This window comes from Musa acuminata, chromosome BXJ3-2 (assembly GCF_036884655.1).
Source record: "Musa acuminata AAA Group cultivar baxijiao chromosome BXJ3-2, Cavendish_Baxijiao_AAA, whole genome shotgun sequence".
Lineage (NCBI taxonomy): Eukaryota > Viridiplantae > Streptophyta > Magnoliopsida > Zingiberales > Musaceae > Musa > Musa acuminata.
Window position 1 is genome coordinate 36062283 of NC_088350.1, and position 25523 is coordinate 36087805.

At 43.0% G+C, this 25523-nt stretch overlaps 2 protein-coding genes and 1 long non-coding RNA gene across 14 annotated transcripts; 2 read left to right on the forward strand and 1 right to left on the reverse strand.

The window, feature by feature from the left end:
- Positions 1–1819: 1819 nt before the first annotated feature.
- On the reverse strand, positions 1820–12268 carry LOC135631263 (uncharacterized). Its single transcript, XR_010494330.1, has 3 exons — positions 11931–12268; positions 5516–5619; positions 1820–2416 (listed from the first exon to the last, which is right to left on the reverse strand). It is a non-coding gene; the product is annotated as an uncharacterized LOC135631263 (long non-coding RNA).
- A 644-nt stretch (positions 12269–12912) lies between these two features.
- On the forward strand, positions 12913–17003 carry LOC135586799 (abscisic acid 8'-hydroxylase 4-like). Of its 2 annotated transcripts, XM_065139086.1 has the most exons (10): positions 12913–13337; positions 13929–14250; positions 14347–14496; positions 14579–14747; positions 14834–14913; positions 15007–15090; positions 15423–15501; positions 15952–16058; positions 16335–16453; positions 16706–17003. In XM_065139086.1, exons 1-10 carry the CDS (start codon positions 13087–13089, stop codon positions 16818–16820), a joined length of 1476 nt encoding a protein of 491 aa, XP_064995158.1. In that variant the 5' UTR covers positions 12913–13086; the 3' UTR covers positions 16821–17003. The 2 variants fall into 2 exon arrangements, 1 of the variants encoding a protein (XP_064995158.1); XR_010494386.1 differs by lacking the exon at positions 16706–17003 and having other exon boundaries at positions 15007–15187; positions 16335–16366.
- A 4951-nt stretch (positions 17004–21954) lies between these two features.
- Positions 21955–25263, forward strand: LOC103976627 (tubby-like F-box protein 5). Of its 11 annotated transcripts, none has more exons than XM_065139762.1 (7): positions 22088–22782; positions 22859–22959; positions 23070–23452; positions 23605–23692; positions 24108–24240; positions 24323–25005; positions 25077–25263. In XM_065139762.1, exons 3-6 carry the CDS (start codon positions 23108–23110, stop codon positions 24993–24995), a joined length of 1239 nt encoding a protein of 412 aa, XP_064995834.1. In that variant the 5' UTR covers positions 22088–22782; positions 22859–22959; positions 23070–23107; the 3' UTR covers positions 24996–25005; positions 25077–25263. The 11 variants fall into 11 exon arrangements, with proteins under 11 accessions (XP_064995826.1, XP_064995827.1, XP_064995835.1 ...); XM_065139758.1 differs by having other exon boundaries at positions 22088–22374; positions 22675–22782; positions 22859–23452; XM_065139754.1 differs by lacking the exons at positions 22088–22782; positions 22859–22959 and adding an exon at positions 21955–22019 and having other exon boundaries at positions 23101–23452.
- The last annotated feature ends 260 nt before the right edge of the window (positions 25264–25523 follow it).

Sequence of the window (25523 nt, forward strand, 5' to 3'; positions counted from 1 at the left end):
ATCAGGCGTCACCGCCACCGCCATCGACTCCCGCTTCGCCCCGGTGCCCGACGTCTCGGATGCCACCGGTAAAAGACACAGAAGCAGGTGGAGAAGTAGAGGAAGGCGGAAGAAGGAAAAAAGGAGCAAGGCTGGCGAGGAAGAGGAAATGAAATGAACACGATGAGAAGGATGAATGGAGAAGGAAGAAAGGAAGGAAGGAAGGAAGGAAGGGGAAAGCTGTCCGAGCTGGGACAAGGAGCTGACCGAGAAGGAACAAAATCCTTATAGAACCGATGTGGCCGCCTTCCTCCTCCTGCTCTTGTGGCCGCCTTCCTCCTCAACCAGCTCGGTCCAGCCGACGCCCTCCTCCCTCCCGGCCGCCGCTCCTCCGTCACTCGGGTCGGGTTGAGGTTGGTTCAAAACGAGCTGGGCCGGGTCGTATACCCATTAACTCGAGTTAAACGGCACGCTTACAACGACCGTTCGCTGAACTTACCGCTAGCAGAACGGACGGCAAAGAGGCCCAAAAAAATTTTTTTGGTCCTCAAACCCTTGAAATCTGACGTTGTTACTTTCACTTGTGGTGACCAGAACCCAGAGCTAAAATAGGGCCATACGACCTCCCGCATGCCCAGTCGTTGATGGGCCCCTTAGTTATGGCTTCCAAGGTTCAGCAGACCGTCCGGTGCACTCACTGCGTGCGGAACCGACGATGAAGTGGGCCAAAAAAAGTTTTTTTTCCTCCAAACCCTTCAAATTTGCTGTTGTTTCTGTCACCTGCGGTGACCAGAATCTCAAAATTAAGCCGGCCCATCCTCGTTGGGAAGGGCCCGTAGTTATGACCTTTCAGGTTCAGCACACCATCCCGTGACCTTACCGAGTAAGGAACTGAAGACGAAGTGGGCCAAAAAAAAATTTTTTTTCCCTCAAACCCTTGGGTTTCGCTGTCGTAACGGTTACCCGCGGTGACCGGCATCTAAAGTTTAAGCCGGCCCAAATAACCCACAAGATAGGCAAATTAAAGATGGAATCCGGTCACCTTGGGTAAGAATAAGAAGACGGATAGTGGCAGATTGGACGCCAGAAAATTTTTTTTTGGGCCTCTTTCTCGCTGAACTAGTGTGCGGTAAGCTTACGAGATGGTGATTGTATCCACCATTTTATGGGTAGGAGCCCGACGCGGCGGCCTGATTCAGCCTAAACTAAAAAGGCCAACCCATTATATATGGGTAATCCGACCCGTTGTGGGCGGAATATCCTGCCCTGCCACATCAACAATCTAAAGCAGAAATAATAATAATAATAATAATAATAATAATAATAATAATAATAATAATAATAATAATAATAATAATCTCTCTCTCACACACAACACACACACACATTTCCCTTCCCTTCCAGCCTTCTACTATTCCCAAATTCAATGACCACACACGCACACAACATCCAACTTTTCCCGTTCCTTATTTTGGCTCGTTGCCGTCCATACTTTACTCTTCCCTTCCAGCCTTATACTATTCCCAAATTCAATAACCAAACATAGACAAAATATCAAGACACATACACACACACACTTATTCCCAAATTCAATAACCAAACATAGACAAAATATCAACACACACACACACACACTCTCTCTCTCTCTCTCTCTTATTCCCAAATTCAATAACCAAACATAGACAAAATATCAAGACACACACACACACACTTATTCCCAAATTCAATAACCAAACATAGACAAAATATCAAGACACATACACACACACACTTATTCCTAAATTCAATAACCAAACATAGACAAAATATCAACACACACACATGTGACAAGTATGCTCAATTAGATATATTTTTGTTTTTCTCCTCCTTTTTTTCTTTAGTACTAACATCACGAAGATCGTCAGTCAAACATAGACAAAATATCAACACACACACACACACACGTGATAAGTATGCTCAATTAGATATATTTTTGTTTTTCTCCCTTTTTTTTTCTTTAGTACTAACATCACGAAGATCATCAATCACCACCTTCCTCATAATTACTATTCCACATGTCAATGCTATCATCATTTGTTCTTCCACCGTGCCCATGTGAAGTGAATTTACTGTCTGGCTGTGTCTCTGCATCACAATCCTTTCCAAGCAAATCAACATTATCCTAATTAGCAAATTCCATCATGATCGTTGAGGTCAAAATCTCCTGCAGTATCTTTCCATCAGAATATGCCTGGATTCCATGTCATCAATCTCCCCTCTTCTTCACTATCATCACTTGCAAGCGACAAAAGATCATCTGTGCCCAAATCACTTCGTGCGGCCTTTCTCATTAAGACTTTGGCTTTCTCATTAAGACTTTGGCTTCTTCAATGTGCATGTTCTGCTCATGTAGAATCAAAGGAAGGCATCTTCTGGGCCGCAATTCATCCCCTGCTAGCTGTAGAATCTCATCGCCAATTAGATGATGCTCATGTCGATTTACAAAAAAGCAAAAGTTCAGCTTGGTTGCTTGAATTTCAATGTCCGTGCAATAAATGTATAAAACTCATACAATTATATGAGACATAAGAACCACAAAAGATAGGCAAATTAAAGGATCAACACAAAAGGTTGAAACCTGAAAGTACTTAGTAGCTAATGGTGGGCATTGATCACCCTGCTGTCACAGTATGTGTTACCAACCAACACATGTCCCCAGGCTAGAGCAACAGTTCTGGCAAAAATATAGTATATCTAGCCTGGTAATTGAATAAAAATGTTTGAGTTCAATTATTGAGTTGAATTTAAATAATAAGCCACAGCTAATTTGTGTTATTCATAAATAACAAGCTAAGAGAACTTCGCCTATTAATCAAAGTGACAACTGATTTATCTGGGTGGAGGGCAATGGTTTCAATCTAAGTTGATAATCATTTGGCTTGAGTGGACCAAGCCAAATTAGATATGATTTTTTATTAATTAGTTACAACTGAATCTGAACTATATCTAATAAGTTCAACAAGACAAGATTTAACCATGGAGACTTGGCTAGATTTATGAATGACAAAGACAATAGGGGTAATGACATGTATGTTTAGGCTATCTTGAATGGTACTAATATTTTCTAGGTTCAAGATTGATTATGAATGTGACACCTTTTGCAGGCATATATTATGGTATGTATTAGTTTAGTAGTCTATTCAGTCTGGCTACACTCTGACCTTGCCAATGCATGTTAAAAGTTGGCATATTCTAGAAGTAGTCTCTTTGGGCTCTCACAGAGGATAAGTGTGTTGCATAGCCCAAGGTGATTAAATATCGATTCTGAACCTTGTTATAGAGATAAATGTGGCCGAAATCATTGGGACTTCTGTGATACCCATTTGATATGTTACTTCTTGTGTTTTTAGATACTAAATGTACTCAAAATATAGTAGAATCTAGTTGAACTTGATTGTCCTAACAACTGTTTTATAAATTTTATAATAAAAAAAAACAACTGTTGTCTAAATCTTTAACAATGGTGAACTCAAAAAGGTGACACTGATTTCTGCAATAATTCTGAAAATAATTTAACATATGCGTAGGCAAATATGAATTCTGGCCTTGCATTCCATAGGGTGCTTGGTCCTTAATTGCACTGGCGCAATAAAATTTAGTGGTATTTGAGCTGTAACTATGATATAGTGGTAATGAAAACTATGCTATATAAAGAGGTAGATATAAGAAATTTAAGAAGCACTTGTTTGCATTTGAAGATTTATTCTTCTTGTATCTTTAATCTTTATATTTTGTTTAGAGGTCAAAGAGAAAAAGAATGCCATCAGTAGAGAAGACATAATCCCTCAGGTTCTCATCAGGGTTAGAGCTCAGGTGAGTAAAAAATTAAAATATTCAATAATCAACTTGTAAAAAATATAACACAAAACAGGTAATATGCAAGCACTGAATAAATTACATGTTGCACCATCAGGAGAGAAGAGATATCCCTCAGCTTCTCATCAGGGTTATAGATCAGTTGGCTAAACAAAGAGGCAAAATACTCAGCAATCAACTAATTAAGTATACAATAGAGAACAAGTTAGATGCAAGCACTCTAATAAATACAATGCTGAAAAGGACTTTAGGTAGCCATTCTTTGTGGCTAGCAAGGACATAAAATTGTTTGAATACCAAAAGATAAAGCCTCAATGAGACAGAAAGTCTAATACGGTGCCCTCACCAAGCTCCACCAAAACACACAGATAATGCTGGATGCGGAACCCAAAAGTCAGCATCCGGGAAAGCTTATGCCATGATACAAGATGCGGATCAAATATCTATCACTTATTTGCCATGCATTATTAATATCTTTGACATATGTTCGTAATCTAATAAACGCTTCTAAATATGCATGCCTTAAGAAAAACCTCAATATACTACAACAACTAACTTAAGATGATAACTTGACCGAATGCCTATAACTAAAACATGTAAAAATACATATAAAAATGACTACCAAATATATTGCCATACCACTTTATATGGTACAATATAATTCAAAATTTAAGGAAAACATCATTATCACATAGAAATTGTTTATGATGTTATAAGATAACACCACAAGATCAATGCAAACCAATAGTTCATATTTTTTCAATTTCCAAGGGATAATATAACAAGAAACCAATTCCAAAAACTTGATCATTAGCAGAGTGCTATAATAGGTTCCAATGATAAGCATCAGCTTCACAATCAGCTTCATTATATGAATAAATTTCAGTTCATATTCATCTTCACAAAGGAAATCAAATTAAGGTCAAACATGACAACGTATTGTAAATCAATCTATTATAAAGTTTAACCCCATACTAGATATCTACCTACATCAACATGAACACTACATGGTCCTCAAATTTATTGGAGGCAAAAAGCTTGCTAAATTGATTGAGCATACAACAAGAAAAAAAGAAAGATTAAAACATGTCTTCAGCAAACAAATGAAAAATAAATAACATATTCTAGATTGAATGAACAAAAACATCGAATGGTAGCAAAAGAGATAACTGAAAATAAGACGAGCATAAATGACAAAAGAAAGTTTATAGAAATGGCGGAAAATTAAAGAAATAGATTGAAACATAGGAGCCAGACAGAAACATGAGAATGGCAACACAAACAAGAGGCATCTCTATCTCTTGAAATGATCAGCTTATATTGGAGACCGATCCAACTCCTAGTGGGAGTTAACTAATGAGAAGCCTTTTAGCTGTCTCCCATTGAAATAAATGTACACTTTTAAATAAACAATATGTGCATCTCTTTGTTTCTTCCTTTAACCTTGAGGATATTTTTTGTTGCTTATAGCATTTGAAAATGTCTAACAAACTGTTCAAGATTCTCCATAATTCAAAAAAATATATTTCCTCATATTCCAGATTCCTTTAAGTTATAAAGGCTCATGTTCATAATGCATATACAAGGAAAATCAAGGTTTCAAATGTCAGCATGGCACCGATTATGATAATAGGTTGGACAAAAATGGAACCAATAGACTGGGTGATATATGAAACTGTACCGTTCTGTCACGGACTTAGCTGGTTTTGCCTAAGTCGTGCGGCACCCTTGCGTGTCCGTCCGCAAAGATCAACCTCCTCGAATCCTCCCATGGTCCCTTAGGACCTACAAAAGAGAAAACGGGTTAGAGAAAATGCCTCACTCGGGATCCACAAGCAAACATTCCAGGAAATACTTCATAGATAATGCAAATTACTAACAAACTTTACAAGCTCTGAACGGTTACATAACAAAGGGTCAAAATGGTCCATTACAGACCGAATATCTCTCACAAGTGTCTACATGACACGACTTTTATTTACAAGCCTAAGAAGACCACCAAACCCAACTAAAATGGGACTGTTAAGCCTTCGACCGTTCCTCTACATGCTGTGCAAAGCATGAACAAACAGAAAGACACGGACATACATAAGTACTACATCAAACATCCTGTTTAGAACTTTGTCCGTGACATTCTCCCCCACTTATTCCTTCGACGTCCTTGTCGAAGCCTTTGCCGATACTGCAACTCCTCGCCTTTGCTGAGTCTTCAATCTTCTGCTCCAGCTACAATGCGCCTCTTGGCTCCTAGCTGCTCTTCGTTGCTATTTTTGAGTAGTCGAACCTTTGATCCGCCATGCTGCTTCAACTCGCCAATGACTCTGACTCTAGTGTGGGGTTGGCTGAGTTGTGTTGATCCATGTTGGTTCCTGCGGATCCTCCAGATGAAGGAAAAGACCATCCTTACTATGCGCCAGTCTCTCGAATGCCTCATGCTGCTTGAATTGGGTGGATGCTTATTGGAGCTTTAACGAGCATCGCCTCGCAAACTTTTGAAGTTTTAGGTCATTCCTCCACAAAATTTGCCAATTGACTCTTCTTTCACTTAGTTGTCACTTCCAAGTAGATTCGCATCACTTCCGCTTTCGATTGGCATTCTGTTGGGAAATGAAGCGGATCTACTCTTAGTAGCACCGATCACCATTGGTGAGGATTTGACAACTATTATCTTCTAATATCTTCGAAGGGTCTTTGAACCTGTGTAGAGCTCCTCTTGCTGGATAGATAAGAGAATTGGGGTACTCAGTTTCGCCCATTCTCTTAAGAGTTGGGAAGGCAAAGGTTACTTGACTTCGCCCGCCTCCTCGAGGTTGTACTCCATGTATCGAGTTGGTTACTGGCCTTCGCCTGCTCTTTGCTCACACTTCTGAAGCACTTACGTTGAGTTAGTTACTGTGATTCACCTTCTCAATGCCATCAAACTTCTGGAATGCAAGAAGTTTTTACCCCAACTTTGAGTAATTCTCTAATAGATTTGGTCGCCTCTGGGATTGTACCGTCTTCTCCATCAACCCTGTCGCCTACTCCACTGAGTAGCAAAGGTACAGTACCGCGTACTACCTGCTTCGTTCCTTGGTTGTGCACTCTTGCATGACCCGAAGTCCTTCACTTTCGGCTATCTTGGTGAGAAGCTCGTTGACACTGGTCTTACGAAGTTCCTTGGCCTCTGTCCTTCAGCCTTGTCTCGGTACTTGGAGTTTACCTCTGCATGCTCCACCACCTCGGCCCCTTTCATGACCAAGCACTCTCCCTCCATGAGAGCAAGGGATCAATGACTTTCACGAAAGTCCCGCCTCTGCGGTACCATGGCGTTGTCATGCCTATGGCTCTACTATCCGTCGCCTCGCATCTGCATCCCTTTTCTTCACGATCAGTAGATATGTCTCTGTGGCACTCCTCCAAGTCCACCTCCATTCTAACTGATGCTTGATTTTGGGTAGCTAAGTCCCTCTGGACTCATCGTCGCTTCCTCGCCCCTTTCGACCCTCTGCTTCAACACCTTTGTGTTCTTCAAGTAGCTCCCTTTGGTCGATAGAAAGACAGACTGCAACTCCCATGCATGGCCTCTACTATCACGTTGTAGGGTTTGCACCGATTCTGTTCTCCTTAGCTTCCTTAGTAGCAACGTTCGCTTACTCGACCTTGTCCTCTGACTTGTCGGGCTCCCTTAAGCGAATATGGGCTCTGGAGCAGTCCAACTCTCTAGCTGCTTCGATCATACCTCTGCATGACTAAGTCCCTCCCATGGGACTTACTGGTACTTGCATTCGAACTTTTCCCTTGGTGGAACACAGCCCCAATATGCTGATGACTAAGGCTTTTATCCAATGCAAAATTCGAAGCACGCACGGAAGACCCGCCTCTGTGGTACCATGGCCTTCACTCCCTGAATCCATAGCCCTTCTTGCCGTCGTGTTGTTCACCGAAGTGGAGCTTCCAGTAGCTCCCGATCATACCTCCATATGATACAGTCCCTCACGGGACTGTCATATGTATCGCATTGTCACGAACTGTTCCACCACGATCCGTTACACCATGTCGCCTCCTGGTGATATCTCTATTGCATTCTGATCCTTGTGGGATGAACTCGAATTGTAATCCCTCCATGTATGGCCTTTGCCAATACATCGTAGGGTCTCTTTCACCTTCGATTTTATTCGCTCCTTTGGTAATCGACCTTCATCCACCCGCTCTTGGGTCACACCTAGATGTAGCACCGCTCTAGGATAGTCCGTCGCCTAGTAACTCCCGAAGTCCATCGACTTCGCTGAAAGTGGTGCACCATTATATGGATCCTGGGCCTCTGCCCCTACCAGCACAATCTCCGCTGCGCACCACTTCCTTCATGGCAACTTGACTGGCAACACTGCGGCATATTCTTCAAGAGTACCCGCCTCCGTGTCCTCTTGCCCCGTGCCAAGGCTTTTTAAACCCAACTTCGTCTTCGCAAGTTGAGTCACCTTATCCATCAAATGCTTCTCCGAGATAAGGTGCATGTGCCTAGAAGCTTCCTTCGTCTTTGGCACCATGCAAGATGAGTCTGCTCCGTCAGAATGAAGGACCCATGGAACAACATGATCCTGCTCTTGCCTCTGTAAGAGTTCATGTTCTTGACCTCTGTCCAAGGAAAGCATTGTACCTCCGCTCCATGTTCTATCTTCTATGCTGGCTCCCTTCATGCAGCTTGGGTACTTCGCCAAGTTACACCCAAGTTGCTCCGCTCCTCGTTTTTGTATTGAGTTGATGGTGGCCCTCGCGCCCACCATTCTACAGGTCAGCTCTCCCTCGAGTCCAATCTCCATATCGACTCCAAGTGTGTCTTCATTTGTGTTGCTTTGGGTCGCTCCCCCACTTGATCTCGCAATGCATCCACCAATGCATTCACTCAAGCGAGATCATGCGACGACTCCTCACCGCTTGCTTGGTCCATTGAGCTTTGTGGAGTTGTTGTTTGTAGAGGTACTCCTCAACATGTGCGATCTGTTGCATATGATTCTCCCTCTGGAGAAACCGGGATCTATCCCTCCTGGATAACTGTCCCGTTGGAGCAACATCTCTCTTCGCTTCTTTCTCTCTGAAGGTTTTGAAGACCACTATCCCCTTCGGACTACTCCGATTTGTTGAACAAATTGTGCATTGTTCTGCCTCCTACAAACGTACTTGCTAGATTGCGACTCCACGTCAATACAGCCCCCGCTGCACCACTCAAAACCTAGCAACATGCTGAACTTGCTGCTAAGGTTCGCAATACCGTACCGTACCGATATTTCGACCTGGGCTCGGTACCGGTACGGTACGGTGTACCGTGCACTGTAGCACTGCTACAGTGCGCTACAGTGTTACTACAGTGCGGACCGGTACCGGGCGGTCTGCGTACCGCTGGCCTATCGGACCGGTACGTACCGCCCGTACCGGGCGGTACGATTCGGTATGGCAGACATTGCTCGCTGCACACTTCAACCTCCTACAGACGTATCATTCACATGCCGAAGAGAAAGTTTCAATGCTCCATGGCGCCGAGTTTCGGTCGCCTTGGGTTGGTCGCGAACATTCCATCGTCCGCATACAAGCCCATGCATGAGTATCGAATTCTTCAAGTTAGCAATTCCCCTCACCTCTGTGAGCTTTGCATAACTCTTTCGGTTGCTGAGCAACTCATTCCACCTTGCATGGTCTCATCCTTTACGAAGCGTCTCGCTTGCCTTGAGCACCATCAAGTATAGTTATCAACGTTGAGCCGTAGCTCAAACTCAGCCATCCCAACCTTTATGCGCTCCGCATTCTTCCAAGCTTGCTTGTTCTCGTGGTGCCTCTTGCACAAAGGGTTGGCCATTCCTCCGAATGCCAATCTCAGATGTCCGCTCCTTCAAGCGACTCCTTTTCCCTACATATCAATGCCCGTTTTCCCCCAAACGATCGCGCGTGTGCTGACTGCCCTCAACGCAGCCCCGCTAGGTCCCCCACGTTTGCATGCCAAGTGTTTCTATGAGTGTGTGTCCCGCTCTGATACCATCTGTCACGGACTTAGCTGGTTTTGCTTAAGTCGTGCGGCACCCTTACGTGTCCGTCCGTAAAGGTCAGCCTCCCCGAATCCTCCCATGGTCCCTTAGGACCTACAAAAGAGAAAACGGATTAGAGAAAATGCCTCACTCGGGATCCACAAGCAAACATTCCAGGAAACACTTCATAGACAATGCAAATTACAAACAGACTTTACAAGCTCTGAACGGTTACACAACAAATGGTCAAAATGGTCCATTACAGACCGAATATCTCTCACAAGTGTCTACATGACACGACCTTTATTTACAAGCCTAAGAAGACCACCAAACCCAACTAAAATGAAGTTGTTAAGCCTTCGACCGTTCCTCTACATGCTGTGCAAAGCATGAACAAACAGAAAGACATGGACATACATAAGTACTACATCAAACATCCTGTTTAGAACTTTGTCCGTGACAGCCCACCCAATATCATCAGAAGGAATAATAAAAAATTTTGAAACCAACTGGTACTGACCTATTAGCTTGGCACTGGCCTGGCCCTTCCTTGAAGAAGGTTTTAGAAATACAGGTAAGAACATGATCTGGCACATATTTTCAGTTCTTCCTAATATTTCAAGAAAGCACCGGTATTATTCTATAAGCATCAGCCTAGTTTTTCTCTGTGAACAAAGCAGAACAAAAACACTCAAAACTTTATAAAAGCTCTTACCAACTATCTATTGCAAAATTTAGGACTTCATAGCCTTCTCTTTCTAACACCATTCTAGCAAATAGAAAACTTATATTTTATAATATATGCAGCATTAAAAGTCATATAGGCTTATCTTAATTCTAAACCATCACAACCATTAAAAGTCCAGATCAAGTGATACCGCACAAAGCAAGTTGGTACACATTTCAAAACCTATAAGCAATTATCTTCTTCATCAATGAATAAGACTAGGGGATCATTCCTTGTCCTCCATGGGACCATGTCAGCCACGTACAGAATCATGAGACAAGAACAGAATTTGCTTATTTAGATGGTAACTGTGACTCTCATTTTTATCTAAGGTGCTTACATACTGTCACCTCCTTATATGTGTTATCAGCACTAGCCATGTTCAAGCAGAAGGTGTAAAACCATGGCAAAAACCAGTGTTCGCAGCAACCATCAGCTGTTATGGTAGGTGCTAACCAAATGTGCTACTCTAATTTGTTAGAAGTTGCGGTGTCCAATGTGCTACCCTAATTTGTTAGAAGTTCTAGCGTCCAATCAGTTTCAATTTAGTGACTATTACAGTATGCTGATGCTTTAATATCATTATAAAAGCAAGGTTCATATTCTACATGTTGAAAACAACCTCCTGTTAAATATAAATGCAAACCAAGAGTTAGTTTCATAACCATGAATATAATTACTAAGAACACAGTCGATGGAGAAAAGGAATATGCCACTAATATAAGGTTGTCGTCCATGTAAATTTCTCAAGAAGGAGAGTATGTCATCCTCATAAAAATTTAATTAGGTCACCGCATGAAATTTCTAATCCAAAAATAAAACTCAATGATTTTATGAGTTTCAGAGTGACCGAAAACAAATCGTTTAGGTTTGTTGTGTCCGACAGAGAAGGTTAATTTGCAAGTTGTACATTATTGAGACAATTTGAACCCCTTTGTGGATACACACTTGAACATCTGACAACATGCATGATTGACTCATAAATCTAGCTTCTAATTGCTGTAGACATCGTTTAAATTTGCAATTTCACAAACGACCACAGAAAGTACCTCGAACTAGTACTAGAACAGCTTTAGAAGACAAGTACAATCGAATAATCATAATCTTTCTACCTATGCAAGATAAATGTGGTAGATCCAAACGAGTCAAGACATGTTTGAGGTCATCGTATGAGGGAAGCCCCGCAGTAATTTTTCAAGCGACTGTTACCGATTCAACCAACGTTGAGAAAGCGAAGGAAATATAATCGAATTTATATTCAGCGACCTAAATAGAGCAACCTAGGAGACGATCTTGCCTACCAATCTTGCAAACCGTAATTTTCTCGCAAAGAAAAGATCCAAACAACGAAACAAATAGGACCAACGAACCTGATTCATCAGATATATGACATATCAGATCACCGCTCTTCCACGTCCAACGTTTTCTTGGAAAAAGAACATCCAAACGACGGAGCCAAAAGAGAGCGCAAGCATCAAGAACTAGAGAAGGCTATTTTATGTTTTGTTTTTGGAGAAATGGATACCACGAAGGAAGAGTCATTGGAACAGACACGATGATGAATCCGCCGTCGCCGATGCAGAAGACCCTCATCCACCATTCGGCCATCGCAATCCAACTTTTCTAGGGTTAGGGTTTGTGATGGGGGGAACGGGAAAGAACCGTCGACGTTGAGGGAGAGGAATTTTGAGTTTTTGCACATTAGTCCCCAGAATCTGCTATTTTCTTTATAGGATTTCTCACATTCTTTTATTTGTATACAAGTAATTATTATTATTATTATTATCACAGTCGTATCTCCTGCCCACGGCCGCGTTGACTCCAAGTATCATGGCATCCCTACCTCCAACGTAGGACGTTGACTGTAATGATCATGGCGTCCCTACCTCCAACGTAGGACGTTGACTCTAATGACCATGGCATCCCTACCTCCAACGTAGGACGAACTTTGGACATGACAAAATGGTCATCTAATCTAATCTAATCTAATCTAATCTAATCTAATGGGGAGTATTATGCAGCACACCACCAACTAGTCCTGTGGAGTCGTAAAGGATTCGATCGGTGAATAGCAAGCACAACAAGGAGGCTCCTCCGTCCGTTGTGCTTACCGTGGGACTCTACTGTTGTTTGCATTATTATTATTATTATTATTATTATGGATTTGACCCTTCCCAACATCATCGTCGCTTTTACTCAATTCAATTATTTTTGTACTGACACAATCTTTGAACGGAATGTGAGTCACCCACCTCCGGACTTGGGTTCTTACAGTGCCGAGACATTTGTGAGGATTTGAGATGATTTGGATGGGAGTGAATGAACCCAAAAGCAAAATGATAGAAGATCCGACCTGTCGTCACGTTATCTCGAGTGGGGTACTTCCTGCGGAAAGAAGTTGCCATCTTACATCATGATGTATTCCACTTCCCACTTCTTGCGCTGGTGGTGGTGGTGGTGGTGGTGGTGGCTGCCTCTGAGGTTGCTTTTCAGGGCGAGCCATCGGCAGAGGGAAACGGCCGGAAGATGGCGAGCCACCTGTCTCTCGCTCTCAGCCATCTTCTTCGTTCTCCCTTTTTCTTGCTCCTCTCCCTCTCTCTGCTCACGTACTTGGTCGTCCGAGCGTTGAGGGTGACAGGAAACTCCCGGAGGGCGATAGTGGCGGCCTCTCCTCCGGGGACCACCGGACTTCCTCTGATCGGGGAGACACCGGCATTTCTAGCGGCCAACCACAGCGGCAGGGGTGTTTACGACTTCGTCAGGGCACGCCATCTACGGTGATCTCCAACCCCTCGAACTCACATCGAGCTTGGTGTTATTCTTTCATCTCATACTTGCAGAGCATTACCACGGTATATGATTTTTCCAGAAAGCATAGAAGAGAAGCAGCTATTATTATTCTGTGGGCCTGCTTCTGCCGATCGAATCTTGGGTCTCTCTTCGGTCCTTGTCACTTTGTTGTTTGATAGCTCGGTGAGATCGCGGAGGAGCTAGTGGGGATTTACAGTTTAACTAAGTGGAAAAACAAAGAGATAAAACAATGTTCTTCCTTTGCCTCTTTCTTTGTGATTTCGAACACTGTAGGTACCAAATTATTGTAATTCGGCGAAGACATCCATACATGCACCCAAATCTGACTTCCTGATCTAGTTAAACCCACTCATAGGATGCACTATGTTCTGAGATTCTACATGATTTGCCCTTCACTGGTTATTCGCAACTCAATTCTGCTTTGCAGAAACTGCATATTAGCTGCTCCTCATAAGATGCCTCTTTGCAAGATGAGCTGTAGATGCTCTGGGTTTAAGCCACCTATGCCCTGCCCGATAATACTACTAGATTTACGTTTGTCTGTGTTTTCTCCACAGGTACGGAGAGTGTTTCAAAACCAATATACTTGGACGCACCCATGTTTTTGTGTCAAGCATTGTCGCCGTTCGGACACTTCTAGGTCATGAGTCTCCTGATTTCTCAAAGAGGTATATAAGGTCAATAACGGAGCTCGTGGGAGATCAAAGTTTGCTTTGTGCTTCTCATGAGCAACACAAGTTCATCCGTCGCCACATCTCCTGTCTGTTCAAATTAGACTCGATGGATTCAACAGTCAGGAAATTTGATGAATTGGTCATTCATACTTTGTGCGGTTGGGAGCAGAAAGATACTGTCCTGGTGCTTAGCGATGCTATGAAGGTAGCTATCGTCTGGTTTGCGCAATCCACAAACTCTTGAATTATTTAACAAGTTTAATCCTGTGAAACCTTTTCTTTTAATGATTGTTAATTTCAGATTACGTTCAATGCGATCTGTAAGATGCTCATAAGCACAGAGGACGAGCACGAGCTAGAAATTCTAAGAAATGATGTTTCTGAAGTAAGCGAAGCGATGCTAGCCTTGCCTTTGAAATTTCCAGGGACTAGATTCTACAGGGGTCTCAAGGTAAGTTTGTTCTTGGAACAACACTTTTGAGAATAAGAAAGAGGTATATTATTAACGTGAGAGGTATGAATTGATGAGGCAGGCCAGGAGAAGGATAATGAATACACTAAGAAAAATGATAGATTTAAGGAAAAGGGGATCAGAGTGTCATGAAGACTTCTTACAAGGCCTTGTAAGAGATGAATCACACGGTAATGAGCCATTGACCGATGACCAAATCTTGGATAATATCTTGACACTGATAATTGCAGGTGTGCTTGAAACACTTCCTAAGCTTCATGTTGAACAAATGTGTATAAGGAAGATGCGGGAATTCCCTAACTAGTTTTATGTGCAGGTCAGGTAACAACAGCAAGTTCGATAGCTTGGATGGTCAAGTACTTGGATGAGAACCAAGAGGTCCAAGAAAAACTAAGAGTATGTAAAAGATCAATAAGTAGGGAACTAAAGTTGTTTGAAACTGTCTAATGCCGATGTGACTATATATTCTAATGCGGTATTGCTGTACAGGCTTTACACTTGGAGCTAGCATTTACAAATTCTTTGTCACCTCTTGGATCTGAAGTTCTTAATGTTATGCCATATGCTCTTAAGGTGAGCTCACAGCCGCTTCTGAGCTTGCTGGTTGAAGATGCGACACTAGATATCAAAACTTATTCAAGTTATGCTACACAATCAGACAGATTTTCTGGTTCGTAGGTCTTTATGCATTTGCGGTTTTGCCTCAGATACTGTGTCCTACCAATGCGAAGACTCTAAAGCTTTTTAACCATAAGAGAGCTCATACATGAGAATTCATTTTGACATATATATATATATATATATATATATATATATATATATATATGGGATTTTCTAAGCTTATATTCACATTTTATGTAGCCTGGCAAGAATAGCTTTGTGATTTGAATTCACTCGATGTACAGATTGTGAAGGAGACCTTGAGGATGGCAACGATTGTGTCTTGGTTTCCGAGAGTGGCACTGAAGGACTCTGAGATCGGAGGTATGTGGTGGACAAAGGCCCAATAGTAGATATGCTGGCCTGCTGCTAGAACAGAAAGCCTTCTTTTGTCAAAATTAAGAGTCAAGGTTAATGAGCTTTATGCAGTTTGTTTTTAAGTCTGCCAGTGAAGCTCTTTGTCCTGGTTCATAATTAAGTCATATGCATATTTATTTGAGAAAGAAGATTAGTAGCTTTCGTAAAGGTATTTGAAGTTCAATTCTTTATCTGCATTTCCAATTTTGACTGTCTCTCTTCTGTGGTTCACTCATCTTGATCGGCACATAGTAGTATCTTACAGTCCTAGGCCTCAAAACCATGCCTTTTGTGATATTCGTGAAAGGAAAATCTGACTTAAACAGGTCTTAGCTACTGATAAGGTATCATAGCTTTACTGAAAAATATTTGGCTTTTCGTAACACTGATTAGTATCTTTGTGTGTATTCCTAACAGGATTAAGGATTCAGAAAGGGTGGATTGTGAATGTAAATGCGAGGTCTATACACTATGATCCTGTAGTGTATGATGACCCAGTGAAGTTCAATCCATCGAGGTTCGACGTAAGTTACTTGAGCTGGCATCCTATGAATTGCTAACAGGTTTGGTTGCCCGATTAGAACAAACTTTGAAGGTATTAGCTAGTTCATTTGTTGTCCACGTTCACTGATATAGCCAAACAAATGAGACTGGAAAACAAAAAGAACACCCATGGAGGAAGTATCTTGTTGTCCATGACATAGATGCCAACGATCGACCAAGCTATATATGCTCGTTGGGTTTTTTTTTTCCTTTCCCTTTCATCTTTCTAATATCAGCTATGTTTTCCTCTGATACAGGATGACTCTAAGCCCTATAGCTTCTTGGCATTTGGAACAGGAGGGAGGATCTGCGTGGGAATGAACCTAGCCAAGGCTATGATGCTAGTTTTTCTACATCGGCTCGTTACGACATACAGGTGGGTTCCCCCGGAATTATTCTCTCTGTTTTCACCTTACCTTTTGTTCTGATCTAATCTGTTGTTTACTTTTGCGGTTTTCCTTGCATTCTTATCAGAGAATAAAAGCTATAGGATTATAGTTTTGAACTTGTGAGTAGAATTGGCATTAAAAGAAAGGGAAAAAGAAAAATGGATTCGAGACTCTTCATCGTTGACCATAAAAACCTATCTTAGGAGATATTTCAAAGCTTGTGGCTTATTGTTGATCAGGTGGAGGGTGACTGATTCGGATTCGAGCTTGCAGAAAGGAGCAATGTTCCCGATGCTGCGAAGCGGGTGTCCTATCACCGTCTCCCGTGTTGTGGTAGAGGCTAAATTACCTTAGCGATGGGGGAAGCGTGCCATCTGATGTGGTGTCGGCATGCATTAAAATGTGAAACAGATGCAGTTTATGCCATGGTATGTACCTGATTTCAAATGTATCAGAGGTGCAGTGAGTAATTAAATCTCATCCCATGAATCTTATGTTGATGTTTGATGACGCTCAAATAAGGATCATTTTCCTCTCTCTTTGTTGTCGCTCATCAGCAGCATTGTTAAGGTTGATTCTGACATGATCCTTTTGGCTCATCATCAGGATCATTTTCCTTTCTTTCCTCATGCAGCCATATTGGTTTTTTCCTTGTGTGCGACACAGGGATTAAGTAATAATAATCTGTAACGATTAAAGCCAGTAAATAGAAATGGCATCTGTATTCAATCAACACCACAATAAGTAGAAATGAGTGTTCTTTAACATCATCTTTTAATTGGTTTTTCATCGACTCAGGAAAAAGAAGGAACCGAGTCTTACAACCCCAACCCCAACCCCAACCGCCACCCGCCGAATTTAACTCAGTTTGTCTGATTGCGTCTCCTCGATACACGCATGACAATAGATTTTAGATTCTTTCCTAGTACGTACGCACGCATCCTTCTTACATGTCTTGGAAAGGCAACCTACACGAGAACTATTCATGATCAAGTCAACCCGTGCTATACGATTGATAACGAGCAAATTTTGTTGATACATCAATAAATAAACGGCGAATTTTCCGGGAAAAGCCATCAGCTGGTCATATTCTTCTTGTACGTGTGGATTCATTCCAAGGAGAAGTCTCATTGGTATCGCTTTGCATCAGAAGATCAATTAATATTCTATATATCATAGAAGCAAGAGGTGGAACCAAGGGGGGTGGCTCCAGACGCTCTAACACTCCACGCGAATCGAGGGATCCAATTCTAATTAAAGATATATGATGGAGAGTCTCGGCCCGTAGCAACTCATCAGGATCTAGATTTCATTTACCAACCCTGAAGAGGAGCGCAATGTTTTTTCTAAGTTCTTCGACCTTGGGAAACCTCACCCATGAAGTGGAAAGCAAACTATCATTACTCGCACGGAAGAGGCAACACTAGCATTGCTGCACGACCATACCTTGGACTTGGAGAACCAAAGCCATGAATGACATCAAGCAAGAAAACGAAAAGAGGGGAAATTACCAGTTTAATTGCATGCACGTACGGAACAAGCAACATTACCACTGCCACTAGAGTGGTACGCTGCGGAGCACGACAGTCTCGATGCTGAGCCCCGGTCCAAACCCATGTTGCCGTACTCGGCGAATACATGCCGTGCTGTGCTGAGCTTCTCCGGCAGGAGCCCCAGCTTGGACTCGATGGCGTCGTCCATGATGGCCCAATTTCCCGGGTGCGCCACCTAGAATACCTCGTTCCAGTCGGTGATGCCCAAGGGATTGAATGCGTCCGCGTGGCTGTTCCCCGATGTTGTCGGCGATGATCATGGGCAGCTGGTTGAAGAAGTGGAATGTCAGGCCGACCTCCCGGAGGTGGCCTCCCACGGCCTTCTCGCTCTCCGGCACCGTTACTTGCGTGGCCGACATGATCTCGTAGATCGTCGGAGGAAAAAGAAGCGTTAGCTACTTCAATTTGCTCTGCCAAGTCTCGTCGGAGGAAAAAGAACAACAAAAATTAATATACCGTCTTCCGAAGCAGTTCAAATGATCTTCACCCGTAAACCCTGAACCACGTAACACTTGTTTTGATCTATGTTTCTTTCATCACCTTGTCGCTTACCGGTCCTTCCATATATTCCTTGAATCAGTAGCTTTCTCCCTTTTGCCGTCGTTCATTTCAGCGTTGCCAGTTGCCAGAATGCTGATGGTAGTGTCTGATCGAGTCTTGTCCGAGCTGACATGATTCGTCAACCGTAGTGCTCATTTGTGTATAACATCTCGAGCAAAGGGGAGGAAGCATCCCCTCCCCATTTCATTCATCACTAGGTTCAGATACTAAGCGATGTACGACCAGGTCAGCCTGAGAAGAACATCTGAACAAGCTAAGTAAAATGGACCAACAGATAAAGATCAGAAAGCTTACAACAATATCGATAATCGCTTAAAATACAGACGACTAGTAGGGATTATTACGATCGTTTGCGTATGAAATATTCCGCCTTCCATACTTACCATAACCATATCATGCTCAAACATTTTCGCACCCATCTTAGATGCACACAGTTCAGCTACACGTTAGCTGACTCACCAGGGCAGAAGAGCCTTCGCACCTCTCCACCCATCCCAAGTGGTGGGGAAGACCTTTCACCCACCTCCCCTCCCACCCCCTTCGTCAATCAAAATTTTAGGAAAGGTCGCACGTTCGATCGTAGGGAATATTAATCTCACGCGGCAAAACTCATTTCCTCCTTTTTGAAGCATTAATCTATGATGGCGAAGCCTATCTCCCCCTTTCTCCGGTAGCACTAATCATTGACCGTGAAACTCATCTCCCCCTCTCCGAGAGTATTAATCCCTAACGGCGAAACCTAATAGAAGATCAGATTTCTACAGCTGCTTGAGGAAATCTCTCCAAACTAACTCGTCTTGATAAAGAAAATCTTTCCCTCTATCACCCGGTGCAGTACATGTTCGACCGGATTCGGAGCCAATAATTAGGCAACAGGAAGACAAATAAGCAAATACGAGCCACTTGCGTTCTCCCAAAAAAAGATAAGGATCCATTTTATAATCCCAGACATTTTCTCAAGAAATTAAACGTTATCACGCATGTAATAGGTCAGAGATGACGTCCCCGGCACCTCCTTGCATCTCTTTCCAGGACAACAATGACCGGCATCACTCATTTGTTTCTCGTGTTGGGGAAATGGACATGTGGAACACACGCATAAATCGTAAGGAAAACATATCCGGTGGGTTGTGGCCATAAGGACGATGAGATGTCGTCGTAAGGTATGAACTCTTTTATTGTGCGATCACGAAGGGAGGTCAAACCATCACCCCCTCAACATCCATTTGGTAGCTTTAATGACCACTACGAGTTTGATTTGGGCACTTCAAACCATGGCTCTACTTACATCCTAACGACGTTGATTGAGGAAGATTAGAAAAAATTATAAGAAACATATATATATATATATATATACATATGTATATATATATATACATATGTATATATATATATATACATATGTATATATATATATACACATATATATATACACACATATATATATATACACATATATATATATATATATATATATATATATATATATATATATATATATATATATACTTTCAGGTGTCATGGTCGATCTTGTTTTGACAAGCATATGGGATGTTGCAATCCGATTTTGATTATGTCATAAAATCTTTTATAATTTATTATAAAATTTTAGATTTGAATCACACATCTATAATTTATTATAAATCGATTTTGATTAAAAAGGAAGCCCTAATCTTGCTAGTATTTTCATCTGTGTGCTGTGTGTTTATTCGTTCAGGGGTTTTACATTGTTTGGGGATTTATCTGTTAAATCTCTTGACTGGGCCAGATCCGGCCCAAGACAGGTCAGATCTAGGCCACAGACAGCTAGACCCGTGCCAAAGACAAGCCAGGCCGGAACATCTACGGTCCAGGCCGGACTATGGATGAGCCGTATTCGGCCTGAGAAAGGTCAGATCCTAGCAAGAACCAAGCTATATCGGTCCCAGAGACGGGCCAGGCCGAGCCTTTTTTGGGTCGTATCCTGACCAAAACAGGCCAGCACCACGCCAGAGTTGGGTCAACAAAGATCTAGACCCCGGGCACCAATTCGGCTCAAAATTGGGCCGACGTATATGGCTGAGGCGGCTCAGACCCGCAACACGCTAACTGGAAACACCTCCCGGTAAGGTTACTGCGTCACCGATGGGCAACAAAGAGGCCCAAAAAAAAATTTTCGGCATCAAATCCTTGAGATTTTGCGTTCTAATTATTACCTGCGGTGATTGTATCCTACATCTAGATCTGCAATGACACCTGTTTGGGCCGCCTGATTAAGATCCATCTAAGATCCATCTAGATCTGCAATGACACCTGTTCGGCCCGTGTGGGACCGGGCCGCAGAGATCTATCCTAATGACAAACTCCAACCCGTTAAGTGAGGGTATGAACACGCACATCTGAGCTTACCTTATCTTAGTTTGGCGACGGAGTGTCCCAAAAAAATATTTTTGGCATCAAAACCGTGAGGTTCTTATTCTTATCGTCAATCGCCGTGACCGGATCCAGTAACATATAACTTGGGCCTGGATGGGCGGCGCCGGCAACGCCAGCGTCGCTGATTCCCACCGCGGTCCCCAACGCTGGTCGGACTCACCGTCGACAAGGAAAACTGACTAGACGAGAAAGAGGCAGCGGAGGACACATCCACGAGCAGGAGGATGACGAGGGGAGAGAATAGCTGGAGGAGAAGTAGAAGAGGAAGGAGAAAATAGTTGGGGGCAAATAACAGAGAGAAAAAGTAGCGACCGAGGAGGAGAAAGGGCAAGGAGCTGAATGAGAAGGAAGAAACTAAAGAATCAGTGGCCCGACCCGACTGCACTGTCACCGGCTTCCTCGTTCGTCCCGGTCGCCGCTCCTCTCCGGCCCGTCTGTGTCTCCGATGCCAATGCTATCGCATAACTTGGGCCCAAAGGTCGGCCCTTATTCACTTGGCGAAGAAGAAGAAGAACCAAGTTTGGAAGCCTTAGCACATGAAAATGGGGTACAAGCGGTCACACGTGAGCTTACCCAGAACCAGTTCGGCGAAAACCCGGCGCCGGGAAAAACTTTTTTGCCTCAAATGCTCCAAGTTACGTGTTCCTATTATTAGTCTCGGTGATCGGACTTTACAGCGGCCGTTGAACATCCGCCGCAGCCTGCCGATGCCCGTCGTCTTGGACGCCAGCTGGACTCGCCGCTCCCGAAGAAGATTAGTGAAGAATGTTGGCGTCGTGATTCGACTTACCACTTGGGATCATCCATCATGCACTCTCTTGGTGTTAACCAAGCAGTACGGCAGATGGTAAGATTAGAAAATGCAGTGGCTTTTTGGAAGGAGAATACGTGTACATATTAAATATCTAATAGTTTCGAAAAAGAGGAGAAGAAGATAATGGAAGATCATATCGATACGCATTGTCTCCCGTTACATGATTGAATTCTCCTGGCACTCGGAGGAAGGATGGGGAGAGACTCCATGGTAATGTGGTTTTGCATCAAATGTCGTCACAAAACCAACGAAGCACCTGATGCATTTAGAATAATTAGTGCCATCGCCTTTTGCATGCATCCATGGAATCGTGCTAATCTAACCTTCTTTTTTTGTGTCAGTAGCGTTGGCTCCCTTTATTCCTTCTGATCCACATTTTTCGAGCCATTTAATCTGTGATTAACATGGGGCGCCGCTAACTGTGCTGTAGTACATATATGGACATTTTTGATCGACAAACAATTTCAACGCCAACAGGGAGGGTAGATGGAGGATCGAGCGAGAGGCGGAGGGTAAAGGCGAGAGCTTTTTTTTTGGGGATCCGAGCGACTCGTTCTCCGCAATTGTTCGTCTCTCCATCGGATCTTAGTGCAAAAAAACAAAAAAAATTGATTATGAGCCAATTTTTTTCCCTTGTCTTTCTTGATTTGATAAAAAAGACTGGTTTTTTCCTTTGAAAGCTTTCTTGATTTTGTTTTCTGTTCCATGGGATAATCCCTCTTTTGTTCTGGAATCTCTCTCCTTGGCATTGTACTATTCCTCATCGGATCCGAGCTGGAAACGTGTAATCTTGACACGACAGATTTAATTTCTACGCCATTAACGGGAATCAATCGAGAAATATGAGCTTTTCGTGGTCCTTCAGGAGCCGCCTTTCGATGGAGGAATCTCTATCCCTCCTAGTTCTGTAGGAGGAAAAGGGAGAGGCGAAAAAAGATGGATTTTTGCCACACCTTTCTTTCTCTTCGTTGAGGTCTCCCCAGCCGCTGTCTCCTTGTCATGATTGATCGGTATCCTTTGGATTAGATCTTGATTTCCTATTGCTTCAGACTCCAGAGGCATCCGAGTGGCCGTCGCCTCCCGACGGAAGGCTTTGATGAAGATATCTACAAATCTTCCCTGATTCATGGCGAGAAGACAAAAGAGAGAAGCAATTCCTTGTTTCGATTTCTCTCTTGACATCTGTTAGATCTAAAAAAAAGCTTACCTTGCAGACTGTTCAAATGCCAATGATTTCCTTCTCCCCCCTTTCTCGTCCAGTTAATTGACCCCGCAACTTCTGGTCTGGAAGCCAGGAAATGTCGTTTAAGAGCCTCGTCCGTGAGCTGAGGGATGGGATTGGGAGCATGTCGAGAAGAGGAGGAGGAGCGATGGAAGGGATGATGACCGCGCACAACCGAGGATGTGCCCCGCATCCGCAGGAGCTGGAAGAGCAGCAGCAGCAGGGGAGGTGGGCGAACCTGCCGCCGGAGCTGCTGCTGGATGTGATCCAGAGAGTGGAGGCGAGTGAGGTGGCGTGGCCGGAGAGGAGGCATGTGCTAGCGTGCGCGGCGGTGTGCCGCTCGTGGCGGAACATCACGAAGGAGGTGGTCAGGTCCCCCGAGCAATGCGGCCAGATCACCTTCCCTTTCTCCCTCAAGCAGGTCTCTGATCGCCTCAACCCCCTTCCAGATTTGGGATCAAATTTGTGTTGGTTTCGCAATTGCTTTGTGGTGTATAGATCTCTTTCTTTCCCTGAAAATTTCAATCTTTTCCTGATCGTCTTTGTAATATCTGGTTCTCAATCTGAAACCAGCCCGGGCCACGAGATCACCCGATTCAGTGCTTTATAAGGAGGGAGAGAGCGACGTCGACCTTCTGCTTGTACCTGGGTCTGACCCCCTGTAAGCAATTCCTTTCTCTGCCTCATTGCTTGCTTCTTAGGATCTACGGTGGTTAACTCAATTGCTTCAGTAATTTGGACTATTCACATATTATGGCAATTTGATCGGAGATGATTCAGAGATGGGCTTTCTTCATCTCATTCTTGCTCCACCCAGTTTACAGAAATTTCTTAATCTATACGTAATTTCCTTTTTTATATCACCGCTCGAAGATTTCTTCCATCAATTTCTGAATGCTTCTTAGTTTATCATATCGGTGAATCATCATGAAACAAGTCTCAAGGACAGTGATCTCAGTTTTCTGCGACGGCAAGTGTCACTTGGGATCAAGTGTCACAAATTGTCATGCATCCTGTTATTCTGCTCTATAGATGATTTTGTTTCTAATGCTGTTGACAAACTCTGATAACTGCAGCACTGCAGGGGCAGAGTGACAAGCTTTTGTTGGCAGCCCACAAGATGAGACGTGCAACGAGCACCAACTTTGTGATCTCATTGAATCCTGATGATTTCTCTCGAGCTAGCAGTACCTATATTGGAAAAGCGAGGCAAGTGTTCTCGTCTACTTCACTCTGAATTGCATTATGCTTTCGTTGCCGTTTGTCTTATGGTCTTTTGGATCTCAACCAGGTCAAACTTTCTGGCAACAAAGTTCACTGTTTATGACAGCGAGCCTCCTTATGATGCTGCAGTTTCTTCAAGCAATCGTTCAAATCGAAGGATTCATTCTAGGCAAGTGTCCCCGAGAGTACCGGCTGGCAATTACAACATTGCTACCATCTCCTATGAGCTGAACATCTTGCGAACCCGAGGGCCACGAAGAATGCAGTGCATGATGCACTCGATTCCCATCTCCTCCGTCCAAGAAGGTGGGAGTGTCCCTGCACCCAGCGGTTTCATTCACTCCGTCGATCAACGGCTCTCCAGTTTACCAGTTGTGAAGGGCAAGGAGCCGGTGATAGGTTTTTCTTCCACCAGTCTCAATGAATCAAATGCACCTGTCCAGATCAATGGAGAACCTCTCATTCTAAAGAATAAAGCCCCTCGGTGGCATGAGCAGCTTCAGTGCTGGTGCTTGAACTTTAGAGGACGAGTAACAGTGGCTTCTGTCAAGAACTTTCAGCTTGTGGCAGCTGCAGATCCTTCCTGTCATGTTTCTCCAGCAGAGCAAGAAAAAGTTATTCTTCAGTTTGGTAAAATAGGAAAGGATATTTTCACTATGGATTATCAATATCCACTCTCTGCATTTCAGGCATTTGCAATTTGCTTGACGAGTTTTGACACTAAGCCAGCATGTGAATGAACCAGTGAAGGTACAGAGCTTCTTTATTTGTTTTCTTCTACATATTTAATTCCTTCATTGACATTATATTCTTCATCTAAGTGACTTCGGTGGCAGACTTCTGTCAAGTTCGAGATCTTGGAGGAGGAGGTGGTTGTCTTTACTAAATGTTACTCATCTCACACAATGCTTGTAAGATGTTTTATGCTTTCCCATATCAACCACCTTGTCTTGTGACTAATTCTGTCCTCTTTTGGCTGATCAAGGAAGTTGATTCATAAATTTTATATATAGTGTGCCTGCCTCATGTATACATAATCATATTGACGGAAAAAAATGATTCTTATATGTTTAATGGTGAAGTAATTAAAGTTGCCATCAAAGTTCATGTATGATCATTTACCAATTCCTTCATGGTATATTCTGGAACATGTGAACACTTAGTCTATAGATGCCATCTTAGTTGGTCATAATCCTCGTCAAAGGTATACGAAGTCATATTAATGAGAATTTTCATATTTCTCCTGACATCCCTCGAATGATAACAGA

Coding starts and splice junctions, on each gene's coding strand:
- LOC135586799 (XM_065139086.1), top strand. CDS start 13,087: ATGGCGAGCCACCTGTCTCTCGCTCTCAGCCATCTTCTTCGTTCTCCC. Junction 14,497..14,578: donor GATTCTACAGGGGTCTCAAG/GTAAGTTTGTTC, acceptor TTGATGAGGCAG/GCCAGGAGAAGGATAATGAA. Junction 16,059..16,334: donor TCAATCCATCGAGGTTCGAC/GTAAGTTACTTG, acceptor CCTCTGATACAG/GATGACTCTAAGCCCTATAG.
- LOC103976627 (XM_065139754.1), top strand. CDS start 21,970: ATGATTGAATTCTCCTGGCACTCGGAGGAAGGATGGGGAGAGACTCCA. Junction 22,020..23,100: donor GGATGGGGAGAGACTCCATG/GTAATGTGGTTT, acceptor CTGGTCTGGAAG/CCAGGAAATGTCGTTTAAGA. Junction 24,241..24,322: donor ACCTATATTGGAAAAGCGAG/GCAAGTGTTCTC, acceptor GATCTCAACCAG/GTCAAACTTTCTGGCAACAA.